This window comes from Symsagittifera roscoffensis, chromosome 8 (assembly GCF_963678635.1).
Source record: "Symsagittifera roscoffensis chromosome 8, txSymRosc1.1, whole genome shotgun sequence".
Lineage (NCBI taxonomy): Eukaryota > Metazoa > Xenacoelomorpha > Acoela > Convolutidae > Symsagittifera > Symsagittifera roscoffensis.
In genome coordinates, this window is record NC_087069.1 from 16,542,518 (window position 1) to 16,562,585 (window position 20,068).

General features: G+C 33.7%; 1 protein-coding gene across 1 annotated transcript in view; it reads left to right on the forward strand.

Annotated features, from left to right (window-relative positions):
- Positions 1 to 20,068, forward strand: part of LOC134853489 (uncharacterized) — a 60,407-nt gene that overhangs the window by 7,734 nt on the left and 32,605 nt on the right. The window contains exon 3 of the mRNA XM_063869490.1: positions 14,788 to 14,938. Within this exon, the coding sequence (XP_063725560.1) occupies positions 14,788 to 14,938 (151 nt within the window). The remainder of the gene's footprint in view (positions 1 to 14,787; positions 14,939 to 20,068) is intronic.

Genomic DNA, 20,068 nt, shown 5'->3' on the forward strand with positions numbered 1-20,068 from the left:
ATGATTAGAAGTACCGGTGGCGAGAGATTGCTGATCATCATATCAAACTTTACATAAATTTTATAGACATAAATTGCATCCCTACATAAATTGCATCCCTACGGGCACCGATTGCTTTTTTCCAAAAGAGCCTTCTTCTCTCACTTCTAAACTCTCTCGCGTCCACTCGAAGGCAACTTTGCATCAACGAATTGCAGTTTTTGCCATAACATGACATCAGTTCCAATTTCAAATTGAAAGTTTGACTTTGAAATTGACCATATTAACTCGGAATAAACCATTAGAATTGAATCACTTACAGTTTTTTATTGGGAAAATAATCATTTTTTCGCGTTATTTTTTTGCTCATTTGCTCAATTTGCTCATTCTGCTCATTGGTAACCAGGAAAGTAGCTTGTAATCTTTTTTCTAACTGGTACAGAGCAGTTTTTGAGCAAAAATTTTGCAATTAGGGAACATTAGATATAGAAGTAAGTAATCGGCAAAATTCTCTTTGTTTTTTGTAAAGATACACACTTCACCTCAAAAATTTCTTTTAAACAAAAATTATTCTCGTTTTTATCTAAACTCTAACGATCGCAAATTATAAAACACCCGATTTTGAGCACTTTCATATAAGCCCTCTATCTTTTATTCAGAAACATTTGGTCCATATAACTGTTCATGGTAGCAAAAAATATGGAAACAAGTTTCCAAAAAAAAATTGATCCTATCGACATGCCTATTATCTTTTCGGAAATGAATTTTTGATTTTCGATACAATTTTACCGTTCCCAAAAACGTTCTGAATAAAAATCTGGATAAAAAATTCATAGAATCTCAATCTGAACACAAATATAACCTATCCTAATCTTTTCCGTCTTTAAAATTGAAAATATCTATTCATTATCTGAAACTCGGAGAAAAGAAAAATCTCTCCCTAATATCAGTTCAGATATCAACCAAAATTATTTTCTTCTACCATTTTTAGTAGTTTCAGATGGAGACATTTGAGACGCAAGACGTTTCAGCCGGCTTAAAGCTAAAAAAAACTTCAGCCAATTTTAGTTTGAAACAATTAGAACAATCTAGATTGGCGACAAACACTGATTCATGCCCATTATTCCACTTGTGCCAAGTCTAAGCGCAGTGTTCTCTATTTAGCGCCTCATGTTCAATGACTTGCAACATGCCATACCTTGAAGCTAACGAGTATTAATTTGAGTTACACTGACTGCTACAACTATAGTGCTATGACAAATGTCGTGTGGATTGGTGGTTGAAGCACTTGTCTTTTAAAGATGATATTGGTCTCTGGAATCTGGGTAGCTCTGTTTTTCAGAGCTTTAAGAAACCTATGTTTTGAGCTGTGAGCAAAACCAGATTAAAGATTTTCTGACAGGAATTTTCATGATAATTTTTTATGGATTTCTCGTCAGGGAAAAACGTGTGTTTAGTACGATAATCAGCTTTTTCAAAATTATTATTTTTTAAAAAATCATTGCTGCTTTAAGTTTTGATTTAACTATAGTAGGTTTATTGATACTCTTTGTAAGTTTTTTCTCCAAAAGTAACTTGCTGATCGTCTTTTTAAAAGGCTTTTTGATTTTGATTCAGCCATTTTAGTATAAAAGAAATATCTATTGAGCTTGTGACTTTAGTTTACGAATCTTGAAGCTGTCAAAACATTGAAAATATTTCCGACCCGTGGTATCGTTACCTAAAATATCGATAAAGTAAATGCTTTTATCCAGGTACAATAAATCATTTTCACTCTTCCCCATGTTTTTCATATTGAACAATCTTATTTTTTTATGGCGCATTCAAATCAAGTCGGCTCGCAATCTCTAGACACTTGACAGAATAACAACTGTCGGTAATACTCAAAAAGACTGCTCGTATCAGGGCGAATCCCTGAATGTTCCGACTGCCTTTTAAGGTTTATCGAGCAGTATAAATTTTAAAAATTAAATGAAATAAAAAAAATGAAAACATTTTTTTTTCTAAAATTAGAAATTTTTTTTAAAGAAATCATCTCCCCACACGCCATATTAAGTACAAAAGGATAGATCTTGCTCCTTGTAACAAATCAATTATGGCAAATAGGCTATTTTCAACCGATTTGGAACGACTTCTAACACGGATTAACTCTCCCGCTTACGCCTTACTAGCGCGAAATATATCGCGCGTTAATTGTCTCAAATTGGCCAAAAATGGCAATCTTTAAAGCCGCGTAACTTGTCGAAAAATGATCACAGGTGAAATATCTTTTCAAATTTAAGCTCAGGACATCAAGACCTTTCGAATAATATAAAAAAAATTCCGTCAAAAATGGCTAGGTAAAAAGTCAAAATTTGTCCGGTTAAAAAAAAAACCCACCCGAGCAAAAAAATTTCGTTACTTTCGTATCGAAAATTGGAACAAAAACATTGCCAGAAAAACGGACACAAATAAAACAGGACTGCTCGTATCAAGATGAAGCCCTGAAAGTTCAGACAGCCTTTTAAGGTTAATGGAGCAGTAATAACAAAAACAACATAAAAAAAATTTGATCTACTTAACAATCTCCCCTCCCACTATTGTATCTACTAAAAAATCCCCCTCCCCTTTCTTGAAAGGTGGGATTGTTAAGTAGATCCAAAAAATTAAATGGAATAAAATTAAATTAAAAATTTTTCTAAAATTTGAAAATATTTCTTTTAAACAAAAATTATTCTCGTTTTTATCTAAACTCTAACGATCGCAAATTATAAAACACCCGATTTTGAGCACTGTCATATAAGCCCTCTATCTTTTATTCAGAAACATTTGGTCCATATAACTGTTCATGGTAGCAAAAAATATGGAAACAACAAGTTTCCAAAAAAAAAATTGATCCTATCGACATGCCTATTATCTTTTCGGAAATGAATTTTTGATTTTCGATACAGTTTTACCGTTCCCAAAAACGTTCTGAATAAAAATCTGGATAAAAATTTCATAGAATCTCAATCTGAACACAAATATAACCTATCCTAATCTTTTCCGCCTTTAAAATTGAAAATATCTATTCATTATCTGAAACTCGGAGAAAAGAAAAATCTGTCCCTAATATCAGTTCAGATATCAACCAAAATTATTTTCTTCTACCATTTTCAGTAGTTTCAGAGGGAGACATTTGAGACGTTTCAGCTGTTTTAAAGCTAAAAAAAACTTCAGCCAATTTTACTTTGAAACAATTAGAACAATCTAGATTGGCGACAAACACTGATTCATGCCCATTATTCCACTTGTGCCAAGTCTAAGCGCAGTGTTTTCTATTTAGCGCCTCATCTTCAATGACTTGCAACATGTCATACTTTGAAGCTAACGAGTATTAATTTGAGTTACACTGACTGCTACAACTATAGTGCTATGACAAATGTCGTGTGGATTGGTGGTTGAAGCACTTGTCTTTTAAAGATGATATTGGTTTCTGGAATCAGGGTAGCTCTGTTTTTCAGAGCTTTAAGAAACTTATGTTTTGAGCTGTGAGCAAAACCAGATTAAAGATTTTCTGACAGGAATTTTCATGATATTATTTTATGGATTTCTCGTCAGGGAAAAACGTGTGTTTAGTACGATAATCAGCTTTTTCAAATTTATTATATTTTAAAAAATCATTGCTGCGTTACGTTTTGATTTAACTATAGTAGGTTTATTGATACTCTTTGTAAGTTTTTTCTCCAAAAGTAACTTGCTGATTGTCTTTTTAAAAGGCTTTTTGATTTTGATTCAGCCATTTTAGTATAAAAGAAATATCTGTTGAGCTTGTGACTTTAGTTTACGAATCTTGAAGCTGTCAAAATTTTGAAAATATTTCCGACCCGTGGTATCGTTACCTAAAATATCGATAAAGTAAATGCTTTTATCCAGGTACAATAAATCATTTTCACTCTTCCCCATGTTTTTCATATTGAACAATCTCATTTTTTATGGCGCATTCAAATCAAGTCGGCTCGCAATCTCTAGACACTTTGACAAAATAACAACTGTCGGTAATACTCAAAAAAATTGCTCGTATCAGGGCGAATCCCTGAATGTTCCGACTGCCTTTTAAGGTTTATCGAGCAGTATTAATTTTAAAAATTAATTGAAATGAAAAAAATGAAAACATTTTTTTTTCTAAAATTAGAAATTTTTTTAAAGAAAATCATCACCCCACACGCCATATTAAGCACAAAAGGATAGATTTTGCTCCTTGTAACAAATCAATTCTGGCAAATAGGCTATTTTCAACCGATTTGGAACGACTTCTAACACGGATTAACTCTCCCGCTTACGCCTTACTAGCGCGAAATATATCGCGCGTTAATTGTCTCAAATTGGCCAAAAATGGCAATCTTTAAAGCCGCGTAACTTGTCGAAAAATGATCACAGGTGAAATATCTTTTCAAATTTAAGCTCAGGACATCAAGACCTTTCGAATAATATAAAAAAAATTCCGTCAAAAATGGCTAGGTAAAAAGTCAAAATTTGTCCGGTTAAAAAAAAACCCACCCGAGCAAAAAAATTTCGTTACTTTCGTATCGAAAATTGGAACAAAAACATTGCCAGAAAAACGGACACAAATAAAACAGGACTGCTCGTATCAAGATGAAGCCCTGAAAGTTCAGACAGCCTTTTAAGGTTAATGGAGCAGTAATAACAAAAACAACATAAAAAAAAATTGATCTACTTAACAATCTCCCCTCCCACTATTGTATCTACTAAAGAATCGCCCTCCCCCTTTCTTGAAAGGTGGGAATGTTAAGTAGATCCAAAAAATTAAATGGAATAAAATTAAATTAAAAACTTTTCTAAAATTTGAAAATTTTTCTTTGAAAATCATCACCCCACACGCCATATAAACTACAAAAAAAAATAGATTTTGCTCCTTGTAACAAATCAATTATGGCAAATAGGCTATTTTCAACCAATTTGGAACGATTTCTAAGACGGATTAACACTCCCGCTTTCGCCTTAATAGCGGGAAATATATCGCGCGTTAATTGTCCCAAATTGTCCATAAATGGCAATCTTTAAAGCCCCGTAACTTTACAATAAATAATCACAGGTGAAATATCTTTTCAAATTTGAACTCAGGACAACGAGACCTTTCGAATAACATTCAGAAAATTCCGTCAAAAATGGCCAGTTAAGAAGTCAAAATGTGTCCGGTTAAAAAAAACCCACCCCGAGCAAAAATGTTCCGTTACTTTCGTATCAAAAGTCGGAACAAAAACATTGACAGAAAAACGGACGCAAATACCAACAAGACTGCTCGTATCAGGGTGAAGCCCTGAAAGTTCCGACTGCCTTTTGAGGTTTATGGAGAAGTAATAAACTAAAAAACCAAAAAAAATTGGATCTACTTAACAATCTCCCCTCCCCCTATTGTATCTACTAAAGAATCCCCCCTTTCTTGAAAGGGGGGGGGGGTTGTTAAGTAGATCCAAAACATTGGATTTTCACGACTTCAAAAGAACTTATGAAGTCGTGAAAATCCAAAAGAACTTGGATGATAGAGTTTTTAATCTCGGTTACATTGGCAATTAAAATTTTAGATATTTCAAACGCCATTAAGGGGCGGTTATTCAGTTACTTTTGGCAGAAGTCTTTGCAAACTATGTAGGGAGACCAATTGTTTCCTATTTCGATGCGCATTTGATTCGTCTTTTGTCTTAATTTTTCGACCTGGCGGAGTAATTCTAGCACTGCTTATTTGATTACCTAGCTGTTGGTAACTAGCTTTCGCATATTCGCATTTTCGGAGTTTCATCGAAGCACACCCTACGTCAAACTCCTTCAACATTTACACTATCAGTGCCATATGTTTCATAGTTGTTAATTTCGAAAAAACAAGAATATCGTCCATGAAAACTTGTGCTTGCGGCACTTCTGTTGTAAGATTGTAGATAACCTTCTCGAACTTCGCGAGCATCGTAGTCAGTTCAAAAAAAGCGTTCTTGAAGTCTGAAAATTAACACTCTTCAATGATTTTTGTTTCTAGAGCTAATTATCCTTATACATACGTAAAATTAAAAGGTGTAAAATAAGGTTTATTTTCTTGTTCTAGTGTGAATACTATTGAGGACACAAAAATTTATCCTAACACTCTTCAAGTTTAGTGATGTGTCACTCTTAAATTAGGAGCGTGATTTCAGGTCTACCTTATTTTGTAGACTTATGTGCATCCTACTGTCTTTTTGTTGCAACGGTTTATTAAGTCAACGAATTCTGCACTACCTTGGCGACCTATTAGTGATTACAAATGCGACCTGATATTGAAAATAACTTGAGAACAACTTGACTGCCATTCATCCAGCCCGTGCTCTTCCTCACGGCTCGCATCTCCTTTTGCCCCGTCATCACTCGATCCCTTTGCAATAGTTTCAAACCCACAGATCCCATTTGGTCGCGCCCCATGATTGACAGGTGATGCTCTGCGATGATCGATATCTTCTACTGCAGGGACCACTGATTGGGTTCAATTGTGACTTCTGCTTTTCCAATTCCATGGATTCTGTTGTTGTTAGAAACTGGAAGCAAATGAAAATTTGCCTTGCCGATGACGTTTTTCAACTCTGGCAGTTTGAAATCAGTTATGAGGACTAAATTTTGCCAGAACAAGCGTTTATAATCTTGAATTTGTCACGCTTTGTTAAAGTTTTCTCGCTATTACCATATACTCACTTGATCCCGTAGACGAATCGTAATCCCCTTAATTTCGTGGTTCACTCATCCGACCGACTGGAACGTGCAAATTCTTTTATGCATTGCACGTTCCATTTTCGCTGGGCACACGTTGATGTTGTCTGCATTGAAATTAGGCGCGTCGCAATTGGATTATTACTGTATTTTTATTCCCACAATCCGATTCAGCGTCCAATTCTCCCTCGGTTTCGGAAGTAACCTGTTTACCGTCTGATATTTTCTACCGGCTCTTGCTTTATACTTTATGTTAGACGCCGTTGACGCTTGTTTTCTTGCATAGGGTTTATAGACCCGATCGCCTCGATCATACGAAAGCAATCCGGTAAACTTCTGGCGCTTTAGTCGATCGTGAAAGTTCACGATGGGAATCCGATTCTCTCATGTTGATAATAGGTACTTCACAGTTTCCGCCTCGTTTGTAAAATTGCATCGTCCCGTAAGTGCACTTAGTTCTGCATGAAATTTCAAAAACCTTTTATTTTGGCTTTGTTTGCGTTCAAAGAAGTGTCCTTTTTCATGCGTAACTTTTTTTCCTTGTTTGAATACGCGTTATTTGTGGTCCAGAACTCTGGGAATCTTCTCAGTTTGGTTATTAGCTCCTTTTGAAAATCCTTTGTGCCTCAACGCCAGTGCTTTGATAGAAATTCGATTTGAGTTTCTTCCGTCATATTTTTTCCAGTTAAGTCCAGCGACACTACAGTAACCTGGGAGGGGTTTACCATGGCAACAAAAAATCGTTCATATCGATTTCGTTTTTCGTGATTATCCCCCAATGAAATTTTACTATCCAGTCTCCCCAATAAGTTGGAGGTTCAATTGTCTTAAGGATTTTTCCTTTTTTTATCTGCTGGCTGCTAAACACAGATAGCAGCTAAAGGTTCGTTGCAAAGCGTAATTCCAAGTGTATGTCAGGTAAATTTAGGCAGAGCTCCACTCTCCTATATAAGCATTATTAAGTGTATCCAGACTTCTAGAAGATAACATGATTAGAAGTACCGGTGGCGAGAGTTTGCAGATCATCATAGCAAACTTTATATAAAATTCATAGACATAAATTGCATCCCTACATAAATTGCATCCCTACGGGCACCGATTGCTTTTTTCCAAAAGAGCCTTCTTCTCTCACTTCTAAACTCTCTCGCGTCCACTCGAAGGCAACTTTGCATCAATGAATTGCAGTTTTTTGCCATAACATGACATCAGTTTCAATTTCAAATTGAAAGTTTGACTTTGAAATTGACCATATTAACTCGGAATAAGCCATTAGAATTGAATCACTTACAGTTTTTTATTGGGAAAATATTCATTTTTTCTCATTATTTTTTTGCTCATTTGCTCAATTTGCTCATTCTGCTCATTGGTAACCAGGAAAGTAGCTTGCAATCTTTTTTCTAACTGGTACAGAGCAGTTTTTTGAGCAAAAATTTTGCAATTAGGGAACATTAGATATAAAGTAAATAATCGGCAAAATTGTTTTTGTTTTTTGTAAAGATACACCCGTCACCTCAAAAATTTCTTTTAAACAAAAGTTATTCTCGTTTTTCTCTAAACTCTAACGATCACAAATTATAAAACACCCGATTTTGAGCAGTGTCATATAAGCCCTCTATCTTTTATTCAGAAACATTTGGTCCATATAACTGTTCATGGTATCAAAAAATATGGGAACAACAAGTTTCCAAAAAAAAATTGATCCTATCGATATGCCTATTATCTTTTCGGAAATTAATTTTTGATTTTTGATACATTTTTACCGTTCCCAAAAACGTTCTGAATAAAAATCTGGATAAAAATTTCATAGAATCTCAATCTGAACACAAATATAACCTTTCCTAATCTTTTCCGCCTTTAAAATTGAAAATATTATTCATTATCTGAAACTCGGAGAAAAGAAAAATCTGTCCCTAATATCAATTCAGATATCAACCAAAATTATTTTCTTCTACCATTTTCAGTAGTTTCAGAGGGAGACATTTGAGACGCAAGACGTTTCAGCCGGCTTAAAGCTAAAAAAAACTTCAGCCAATTTTAGTTTGAAACAATTAGAACAATCTAGATTGGCGACAAACACTGATTCATGCCCATTATTCCACTTGTGCCAGTTCTAATCGCAGTGTTCTCTATTTAGCGCCTCATGTTCAATGGCTTGCAACATGCCATACTTTGAAGCTAACGAGTATTAATTTGAGTTACACTGACTGCTACAACTATAGTGCTATGACAAATGTCGTGTGGATTGGTGGTTGAAGCACTTGTCTTTTAAAGATGATATTGGTTTCTGGAATCTGGGTAGCTCTGTTTTTCAGAGCTTTATGAAACCTATGTTTTGAGCTGTGAGCAAAACCAGATTAAAGATTTTCTGACAGGAATTTTCATGATAATATTTTATGGATTTCTCGTCAGGGAAAAACGTGTGTTTAGTACGATAATCAGCTTTTTCAAATTTATTATATTTTAGAAAATCATTGCTGCGTTACGTTTTGATTTAACTATAGTAGGTTTATTGATACTCTTTGTAAGTTTTTTCTCCAAAAGTAACTTGCTGATCGTCTTTTTAAAAGGCTTTTTAATTTTGATTCAGCCATTTTAGTATAAAAGAAATATCTGTTGAGCTTGTGACTTTAGTTTACGAATCTTGAAGTTGTCAAAACATTGAAAACATTTCCGACCCGTGGTATCGTTACCTAAAATATCGATAAAGTAAATGCTTTTATCCAGGTACAATAAATCATTTTCACTCTTCCACATGTTTTTCATATTGAACAATCTCATTTTTTTATGGCGCATTCAAATCAAGTCGGCTCGCAATCTCTAGACTTTTTGACAAAATAACAACTGTCGGTAATACCAAAAAAACTGCTCGTATCAGGGCGAATCCCTAAATGTTCCGACTGCTTTTTAAGGTTTATCGAGCAGTATTAATTTTAAAAATTAAATGAAATAAAAAAAATGAAAACATTTTTTTTTCTAAAATTAGAAATTTTTTAAAGAAAATCATCTCCCCACACGCAATATTAAGTACGAAAGGATAGATTTGGCTCCTTGCAACAAATCAATTATGGCAAATAGGCTATTTTCAACCGATTTGGATCGACTTCTAACACGATTTAACTCTCCCGCTTACGCCTTAAAAGCGCGAAATATATCGCGCGTTAATTGTCTCAAATTGGCCAAAAATGGCAATCTTTAAAGCCCCGTAACTTCACGAAAAATGATCACAGGTAAAATACCTTTTCAAATTTAAGCTCAGGACAACAAGACCTTTCGAATAATATAAAAAAAATTCCGTCAAAAATGGCTAGTTAAAAAGTCAAAATTTGTCCGGTTAAAAAAAAAACCCACCAAGAGCAAAAAATTTTCGTTACTTTCGTATCAAAAATCGGAACAAAAACATTGACAGAAAAACGGTCACAAATACCAACAGAACTATTCGTATCAGGATGAAGCCCTGAAAGTTCAGACAGCCTTTTAAGGTTAATGGAGCAGTAATAACAAAAACAAAATAAAAAAAATTTGATCTACTTAACAATCTCCCCTCCCACTATTATATCTACTAAAGAATCCCCCTCCCCCTTTCTTGAAAGGTGGGATTGTTAAATAGATCCAAAAAATTAAATGGAATAAAATTAAATTAAAAACTTTTCTAAAAATTGAAAATTTTTCTTTGAAAATCATCACCCCACACGCCATATAAACTACAAAACAATAGATTTTGCTCCTTGTAACAAATCAATTATGGCAAATAGGCTATTTTCAACCAATTTGGAACAAGTTCTAAGACGGATTAACTCTCCCGCTTTCGCCTTAATAGCGCGAAATATATCGCGCGTTAATTGTCCCAAATTGTCCAAAAATGGCAATCTTTAAAGCCCCGTAACTTTACAATAAATAATCACAGGTGAAATATCTTTTCAATTTTGAGCTCAGGACAACAAGACCTTTCGAATAACACTTAAAAAATTTCTTCAAAAATGGCCAGTTAAAAAGTCAAAATATGTCCGGTTAAAAAAAACCCAGCCCGAGCAAAAATGTTCCGTTACTTTCGTTTCAAAAGTCGGAACAAAAACATTGACAGAAAAACGGACACAAATACCAACAAGACTGCTCGTATCAGGGCGAAGCCCTGAAATTTCCGACTGCCTTTTGAGGTTTATGAAGAAGTAATAAATTAAAAACCAAAAAAAATTGGATCTACTTAAGAATCTCCCCTCCCCCTATTGTATCTACTAAAGAATCCCCCCTTTCTTGAAAGGGGGGGGGGGTTGTTAAGTAGATCCAAAAAATTGGGTTTTCACGACTTCAAAAGAACTTATGAACACACATTTGAGTATGCCTTACTTCTTGACTTTCAATTGAAAGTACGGTTCATTCAAAAAATGTCACTAACGTTTCGAAAAAGATTTGAAATGGTGTAAACATAAAAAAAGAAAAAAACTTGATATTTTTGCTGACAACAGAAAAATTAATTTTTAGGACATTTTTCCTAAAACCAACAACAAACGTTGTATTAGTTGTATAATGTTTCACTGTCAGAGCTTTTTTTATGAGATTTGTAAGCTGTAATGCAAAAATTTCAAACAAATAAAAAAAGTTTAAAAGGAACTGTTTTTAGTTAATTTGAGCGAGGGGTCTCTCCTACTGTTTTCTCATTCCACAATAAATTAACAAAAAAACTAATTCTAAATAAGTTTTTAGCATCCTTAAATGAAAAAAGCGCCGCGTTTTGCAATTAGAACCTAGAGTGTTTTGTCAGTTTTATAACGGTTTAATTTTCCTTTCGTCAGAAATCTGTATCTAATACAAAGAAAATGCTTTTCTGGGCCACAGGGACTGTTTTTGCCAGTTTTTTCTTAAAATCCAGTTAGCTTCAGAGCCAACTTGAAGTTATTTTTGACTTTTGTTTACTTTGATTTCACCATAATTTTGCATTACAAGTTTTGAATTGCACGGAATAAACATAGTATTTTTTGAAACATTATGACAGGTGAATATTTTGCTCATAATCTGGTTATATGTTGATCATAAGCATATGTTTTAAGGTTTTGCGTGGCAACCGATGCGTGCCTTCACTGAAAACATTCTGGACAATCTGAACTCGGGGGACAATTTTTGATAAGATTTCAAAAGTGGAGCAACGTTTTTTCAATAAAGTTCAATTATCAAAGAATCGTTTCATAAAAATTGGAAAAAATGTCTCAGTAGAACTTTGAAACTTTTTCTAAAAAAGGACTTGATTGGTTCAAAGTAATTTTAAAAAGGTTTTTCAATTCTTAGTTTGAAAAAGCATAATTTTTTGTTCAACGCACAAGATAATTCTTTCCATTCTAAGAGAGTGAAAATTCTAAATGTGGCTTAACATATTCAGCAAAAACTGTGGATGATAGAGTTTTTAATCTCGGTTACATTGGCAATTAAAATTTTAGATATTTCAAACGCCATTAAGGGGCGGTTATTCAGTTACTTTTGGCAGAAGTCTTTGCAAACTATGTAGGGAGACCAATTGTTTCCTATTTCGAGGCGCATTTGATTCGTCTTTTGTCTTAATTTTTCGACCTGGCGGAGTAATTCTAGCACTGCTTATTTGATTACCTAGCTGTTGGTAACTAGCTTTCGCAAATTCGCATTTTCGGAGTTTCATAGAAGCACTCCCTACGTCAAACTTCTTCAACATTTGCACTATCAGTGCCATATGTTTCATAGTTGTTAATTTCGAAAAAACAAGAATATCGTCCATGAAAACTTGTGCTTGCCGCACTTCTGTTGTAAGATTGTTGATAACCTTCTCGAACTTCGCGTATGTCAGTTCAAAAAAGTAGTCAGTTCGTAGTCAGTTCAAAAAAAGCGTTCTTGAAGTCTGAAAAATAACACTCTTCAATGATTTTTGTTTCTAGAGCTAGTTATCCATATACATACGTAAAATTAAAAGGTGAAATATATCGCGCGTTAATTGTCCCAAATTGTCCAAAAATGGCAATCTTTAAAGCCCCGTAACTTTACAATAAATAATCACAGGTGAAATATCTTTTCAAATTTGAGCTCAGGACAACAAGACTTTTCGAAAAGCATTTAAAAAATTCCGTCAAAAATGGCCAGTTAAAAAGTCAAAATGTGTCCGGTTAAACAAAACCCAGCCTGAGCAAAAATGTTCCGTTACTTTCGTATCAAAAGTCGGAACAAAAAAATTGACAGAAAAACGGACACAAATACCAACAAGACTGCTCGTATCAGGGCGAAGCCCTGAAAGTTCCGACTGCCTTTTGAGGTTTATGGAGAAGTAATAAATTAAACAACCAAAAAAAATTGGATCTACTTAACAATATCCCCTCCCACTATTGTATCTACTAAAGAATCCCCCCTTTCTTGAAAGGGTGGGGGTTGTTAAGAAGATCCAAAAAATTAAATGAAATAAAATTAAATGAAAAACTTTTCTAAAATTTGAAAATTTTTCTTTGAAAATCATCACCCCACACGCCATATAAACTACAAAACAATAGATTTTGCTCCTTGTAACATATGAATTATGGCGAATAAGCTTCTTTCAACCAATTTGGAACGATTTATAAGACGGATTAAATCTCCGCTTACGCGTTAATAGCGCGAATTATATCGCGCGTTTATTGTCCCAAATTGGTCAAAATGGCCAAAATGGCAATCTTTAACCCTCATAACTTTACGAAAAATGATCACAGGTGAAATATCTTTTCAAATTTAAGCTCAGGACAACATTAGCTTTCGAATGATATTAAAATATTCCGTCGAAAATGGCTAGTTAAAAAGTCGAAATTTGTCTGAAAAAAACCCACCCCGAGCACAAATATTCCGCTACTTTCGTATCGAAAATCGGAACAAATATCAGAAAATACTATTCGTGTTAAAATCATCTCGTAACATAGCACATAGAAAAACTCTTCTTCAATCGTTGAAAAAATTAAAACATGGAGCCAGAGCAATAATGTCTTCTGCGCAATTCAAAGATGCTTCTTGAAAATTAAGAATCATGCCGGGACTCTTTTTTAAAATAATTTTGAGCAAAACATTACCCACTGCGATTTTGGTGCCGCGGGTTTTCCTAAAAGAAAAGGTTTTAACTTTATTTGATTCCATTTTAAATTACGATGCATCTGATTTTTTTCTTCATGTTCTGAACGACGAAAAAAGTTTGTACCTGGTATATTCTATATCTTTATAAAGTAATCACATTTTGTTTTATCTGCTGACGTGATAAAGTCATTTGATGCTGAATCTTCGAGTCAGTAAAAAGCAACAAATAACCATGTATTACATTTATGAGAGATAAAAACTGGACTTTTGAGCCAAAATTACCAAAACTCATCAGTTTTAAACCACAGCTTGAGCATCTTTTTGTGCGCTTTGAACTGAAGTTTAACCATTAATTGATTAAACATCGCTGTGTTTTTTGGTTGTTTACTATTGAGTTAAAAACTGAATTGTTTGTTGATAAATGAGCTTGAAGAAAACTGCATTGAAAATTTTACGGATTTAAAATACCTGGCGCGTTATGCTAAAAGTCGTTACCAAGGCAGCGATTTTGCTGTTTGTGGGGTTCGTTTGGAAAAGCAATGCGGGGGGCGTTTCTGATCGCCTTGGTAAGTATACCAACTTATACTATAGCGCAACAGTTTTCAGCTGTTTCATAACAAGCATGGATTCATAACAAGCCAAGATAAAGGCAAAGTTTTCTGTTTTTAGTTAATTTATTGAATATAATATAATTTAATATAATAATATAATATAATGTAATAATTATTGAAATAGTGGGACCTCATGAAAGTTCTAGACGCAAAAAATAACTAGATTCGCGAGAAAAAAGCTTTGATCAACAAAATAACTCTCCGTGGAATCTGCGGGAAAATTATAGATATAGACTATGCTAAAGCAGGCTTGATAGTCTTACATACTCTGCTGTTCGCTGAATTGATAGAAAAAGAAAAAGTTACCCCAAAGTTAATGTTTTTGGTTTTGGTTTTGGTGATGATAATGTATTTGAAATATTTTCGATTAGAGGTTTTATTTCTTTTTTGGCTTCGAATTTGATTTCATGTTGATTCCATTTTAATTTCCGATTTTGTTCAGACATTGATCACAAGTCTTCCACTACTACTTCTGTGACCATAAGTGTCGACTACTGGCGACTAGATGGCAGTTACAATGGATCGAACACCCTCATGCTCCGACGGAATGGAATCATCCTCTCAACCGCGACGTGGACTAACTCACCCAACACGTTAGTAACTATCCAAGCATTGTCGTTAAGGTTCATATATTTTTAAGCTTTTTTTCCGAAAAGTATTTAGCAACTTTTCAGTGGAATATAAACCAACCGAAATTACGTTACTTTCATACATAAAATTTCTGTAACAATTGCGAAGATATTCAGTTTTTTGAAAACGTGTAAACTCAAAAATACCACTTGGTTAAATATACTTGCTTTTGCACAATGAAGTTGTAAAACAAATTGAAAATCATCAACTACACCGGCATGGAAACATACAAATTGAGCTTGTATACGATTGAATGAAACAGTATTAATTATTAGGCATAAAAATAATCTCAAAAAACTAAAGGATCTATCTAAAATTGTTTTTTGTGTGTTTTTTATTTAAAACTTTCAAGGTTCAAACTTAAATGTTTGTTTAGATTCAACTCTTTATAGCTTTTGTTTAAAATCTTCCATTTTTTACAATTATTGTTTGCTACAATTTTCTCCAACTTTTTTAAAAACCTTCTTAGCTTTATTTGTTTAGTGCGCTTGTTCAGTTTCACAGGGACTCCAAGGGTTTAACTGACTACCAATTTCATTTGTTTTATAATTTTTGTCAAATCGAGCATTCTAGTCAAGCTATGCTGGGTAATGAATTGTTCGGTTGGTAAAAATTTAGACTTCAAAAAAAGATCTCGTGCATAGAAATATTTTTACTGAACATTGATTCCCTAGTGAATTTGTCCGATGACAAAACAAAGTTAGCTATGTAATACCACTAGTTTTTTGGAACAGGCATTTTGCAGGCTGTTTGAAGGTTAAAGGGTTTCTCTTAAGACTTTTTATTAAAAAAAAACTTAAAAAAACTCATTTTTTGGTTTGACGAAATTAGATCAAAGTGAGCCACCTATGTAGCCCAATATGGTTAAAGAAAGGTTCAAGGATCAAAAAATGCACAAAAGCAGTAGTGGTGTTTTTATGGCCATCAAACGAAAAAGTTTACTTAAGCAAAATCAAGATATTCATACCCCTTTTGGTTTTTATCATAGACAACCGAAATGCACTATTTTAAAAGAAAAGGTTCAAGAAAAAAAGCACTGTTTTCAAACTTGCACACTTCAAACTTCAATGATAAATTTTCTCCTTTAACCTCTGATTTGAGAAACTATTTTGTTCGCTCACCTTTTTTGAAGACAGTTGTTATATGTGCTTCTTTGAGGAATGATGGAAACTGGTTTTGCTTTGTATTTTTATTTTTCTTGCGAACTGGAAGTGTGTTCTGGTAGCATGGAAAAATTTTCATTTGTAAACCATGGAAACTTCGATTACCTTATGACAAAGGGTTAAGTGTATGATTGCGAAGGAGTTTAAGCGTTCAGGTTTGGAGAAGTTATCTTTTTTTACCATTAGTGGCCCGCTGAAACACAAAACCTTAGCAACAATTTGGAAAGTTTCTCTCACTCGTCTAACTCGTGAAGCAAACACTTCAAATTGCTTTTTAGCGCCAAAAAAAAACAAATAAAAAAATTAATTATGGTTTTTATAACCGACACTTTCTGTTAATTTTTATTGGTAATACTAAAAAGTTTTCAAACCAAAACAATCAAACATTTCAGTAATTTTTGGTTGATTTTTAGAAGGTTTTAGAGTTAGTCTAAGAATCGCTGTTGATCAGCACAACTTTTATGATAGAAAAACCAACAAAGAGAAAACAATTGTCAAAAAAAATGCTTAAATTTGGTGAAAAATGTGCAAAGATTTTTGATTGTTTAATGATAGTTCTAATCTGCAAACTTACAGATTAATCATTTGTGACGCTTTTCAAAATCCTTTTTGTTCAGATAGTTTTTGTGCCTTTCGTATTTCATAATTTTATATCGTTTTGCTCGAAAGATCACAGCTTTCATATCGATGCAGCCTAATTGTCGATTATAGTTTTTGTTGAATAATAATGTTTTTTGTTACTGAAAAACTTTTCCTATGAATTCTTACCCGAACTACCCTATGACGTATTTTTTCCACCTCTTTCAACATTGTCTTGCATGCTGTTCTCATAGGAGAACACTACACTGAATCATTGTCTAAAAGTAACTTTTGTATGCTCTCACTTTTTGTTTTGAAATCAGGGTTTTCCTTAGTTGGTAAATTATTCCAAAGAAACGACATAGCTTTTTTCTTGAGTACTTTTATTTGCTCTTCAAAGTTGAATTTGAGCACAAAGTTGGATCTAAGCACACTCGCACGCTTTTAAATTTCGAAACTTTTTCTATTCATCCCCCTCACATTAAGTTTTTTTGTTCTTCTGGATTTTGTGACCTTAACACTTTTAAGGCTGTCAGTGTTAAGGCATAACTTTTTAAAATAAATGGCCACGTCATTCAGCTCAGCATTCACTGTCAACGTCCTGTTTGCTTATCAGAGCTGTATCATTCGCGTAAAGAGTAGAACAAAGATGGTTACAACAAATGTTTTTATCCATATTGTTAATGATGAAGAGTAGATATCGAGGATAGAGCTTTTGGGAACTCCGAACTCATTGGTTGCAATTTCAGAAGTGAACGGCTCTATGAAAAATAAATGACTTCTTTTGCTGAAAAAGATTTTATATAAATCGTTCACACCGCCTCTAAGGGCAAAACTGTATTTTTAGCAATAAAATTGAATGCTTTACTGTATCCAGTGCTTTCTATAAAAAAGAGTCAAACCTACCTTTCAAGAACTTTTTTTTCCAAATGTTCCAAATTTTTTGAAATAGCTCTATTTTTGCATCAATATTTCTCATTTTTTGTCTGAAAAAAAACACTGTTTTAGTGCAAAATGATGGCATTTTTCGTAATTCAAAAATTTGATTACAGACTTAAAAAATAATGGAAAAACGAAGTGCTCTTAACATTTATTTGATAGAACAAGTACAAAAGCAAGTTTCGGTTTATCAGAGCAAACCTAATAAAATCATAAGCGGCGCTTGTGCAAAATTTTAGCGAAAACAATTTAAAATGTTCGAAGATCGATTTTACTGTCTTTTTTTTCTGATTAGGTTGTTTTTTTCTCTTTGTTTGAATGGTTTATTGAATTGACACCCAACTGTTACAAAACGTGATCAAACTTGTTACATAATTGATTTGAAGTATTTGGCTTTTTGACTGGCAGTTGTGTTTAGTTTGCTAATAGTCTCTCTTAGTCTTAAAATTTTAACAAATTTTGACCAAAACCTGTGTTTATAAAATTATTATAGGTTTCGTGGCTTTTAGGAAGCTAATTTCTTGGTATAAATTGTTGTTTTGTTTTCTTTTCATTCGGTTTTTTCCCTGTTTTTTGGAATCCACGAACAAAGCTTAAGACATTGGTTAAGTAAATCGATGGATGTCACACTTTTGTATTTGCAAGCAGTTTTTGGGATCATAGTTTTGGAAACAGAGCACCGAATATATTCATATGGCTTTTTCCGTTTTTGGATTAAATCATTATTGTGTTGACATATCGCCAAATTGGCTCCGTTTTTGAGATTCAGTAATTGAGACTCAGTTTCTGGGATTTTGTAATTGAGATTCAGTACTTGGGAGCGTGAAATCAAATGACTTTGTTCACAGGGATTAATTAACCTATTCATTTAATTTGAGTAAATTGGTATTGGATGAAATTTACCAAAACTTGAATTACAACAGAATTAAATTTTAAAGATTTCAAAATGTCTAATTTGAATTTTTTTATTTTACTTGAATGGCTTGAAATGAACTGATTTGTAAGCTTACAGGAAATGAGATCGAAGTTAACCTTTTTAAGAAGTGAGGTTGAAGCTGAGTATGTTTGTCTGGAATTGAGATCAAAGTTGGGGATGTTCAAAAGGATTTGAGATCGCAATTGGGTGTTTGACAGGAATTTAGATCAAACGTTGGACATTCCAACTGGTAGCTAATCAAAAACAATTAAGGAACGTATTTTGAAACGCTACTACACATACATATATGTAAACGGAATTCTCAAACAAAATGCGGATTCCACTTACAGTTTGCGGATTCTACTTACAATTTGAGGATTCCATTTACAGTTTGCGGATTCCGCTTACAGTTGCGGATTTCGCAACAGCTCAATAAAACTATGCGCATGTCTCACCATTTGTTTGTTCTGGATTCTGCGAATACTGTTACGGTTTCCGCAAATTCGCCTATTTTTGGAGCTATTTTGAAAATTACAGTGTTTTAGGTATTTGTTTGTGGAAACCAAAACAGCTAAGAAGATCAAAAAAATGTAGCAATGTTGCAGATTCCGCAACAGATCTGACTTGGGCCTGTTGCGGAATAAGCTTACAATGCACAGAATGCTCAGTTTGGCATCGTAATGTCATAATATCTACACCACTTTAACATCTAACACTGAAGTGATAACTTCATGTGGTTTTCAGTATTCCAGCTGTACAATTCTCATTCAAATTGCTATAAAAATTATTGTCAGTGAATCAGCAGTTGTTTGAGTAAGCTGAAGATTGAAACTGCAAAACATCATTTTAATGATTGGGGTACGGTAGTAAGCTCTCAGGTGGTTGACGATCAAATCCCCGCATAGAACTTTTTCACTCATTGCAGGAACAATAATATCACTGAGATGATCCTCTAAAACTTTGGTAACTTTTTCATTTTTCGCACGATAGACACAATATACGCAGCTCATTATGGTATTCGACTTAACCGAAGATAGTTCGATTGTAAATATTTGTACTTCGTTACAGTTATGTTTTTTGAAAATTGAAAAGTTCCTATCCGCTCATACGTAAAAGCCAACGCTAGTTCCCTTTTTTCCGATTTTGAAGGATCCAAACTGGATTCGAACTGAAGAAAAAACATGATTTTTTTTCTATTTTTTCTGAGGGCGACATGAAAACCGATTAATTTGACAAAATTTTAGACTTTCGCAGGTTGTCAGTTGGTCTCAGATTCCCAGTTTTTAGTCTACAGTATCGCATTTGATTTAGTCATCCTAATGTTTGGCACAAGGACTGTTCCTTGCTTGGAAAAGATTTGAACTGACGTTATTGCGCCATACGAAAAAATCGGAAAAGCATGCATCAAGTGTCCTGAATTTTTTTCAACATAAGTAATTAACTTACACAAAAAATGTTACTTTGTATTTTAAGTTTCTCAATACAAAAAAACACGT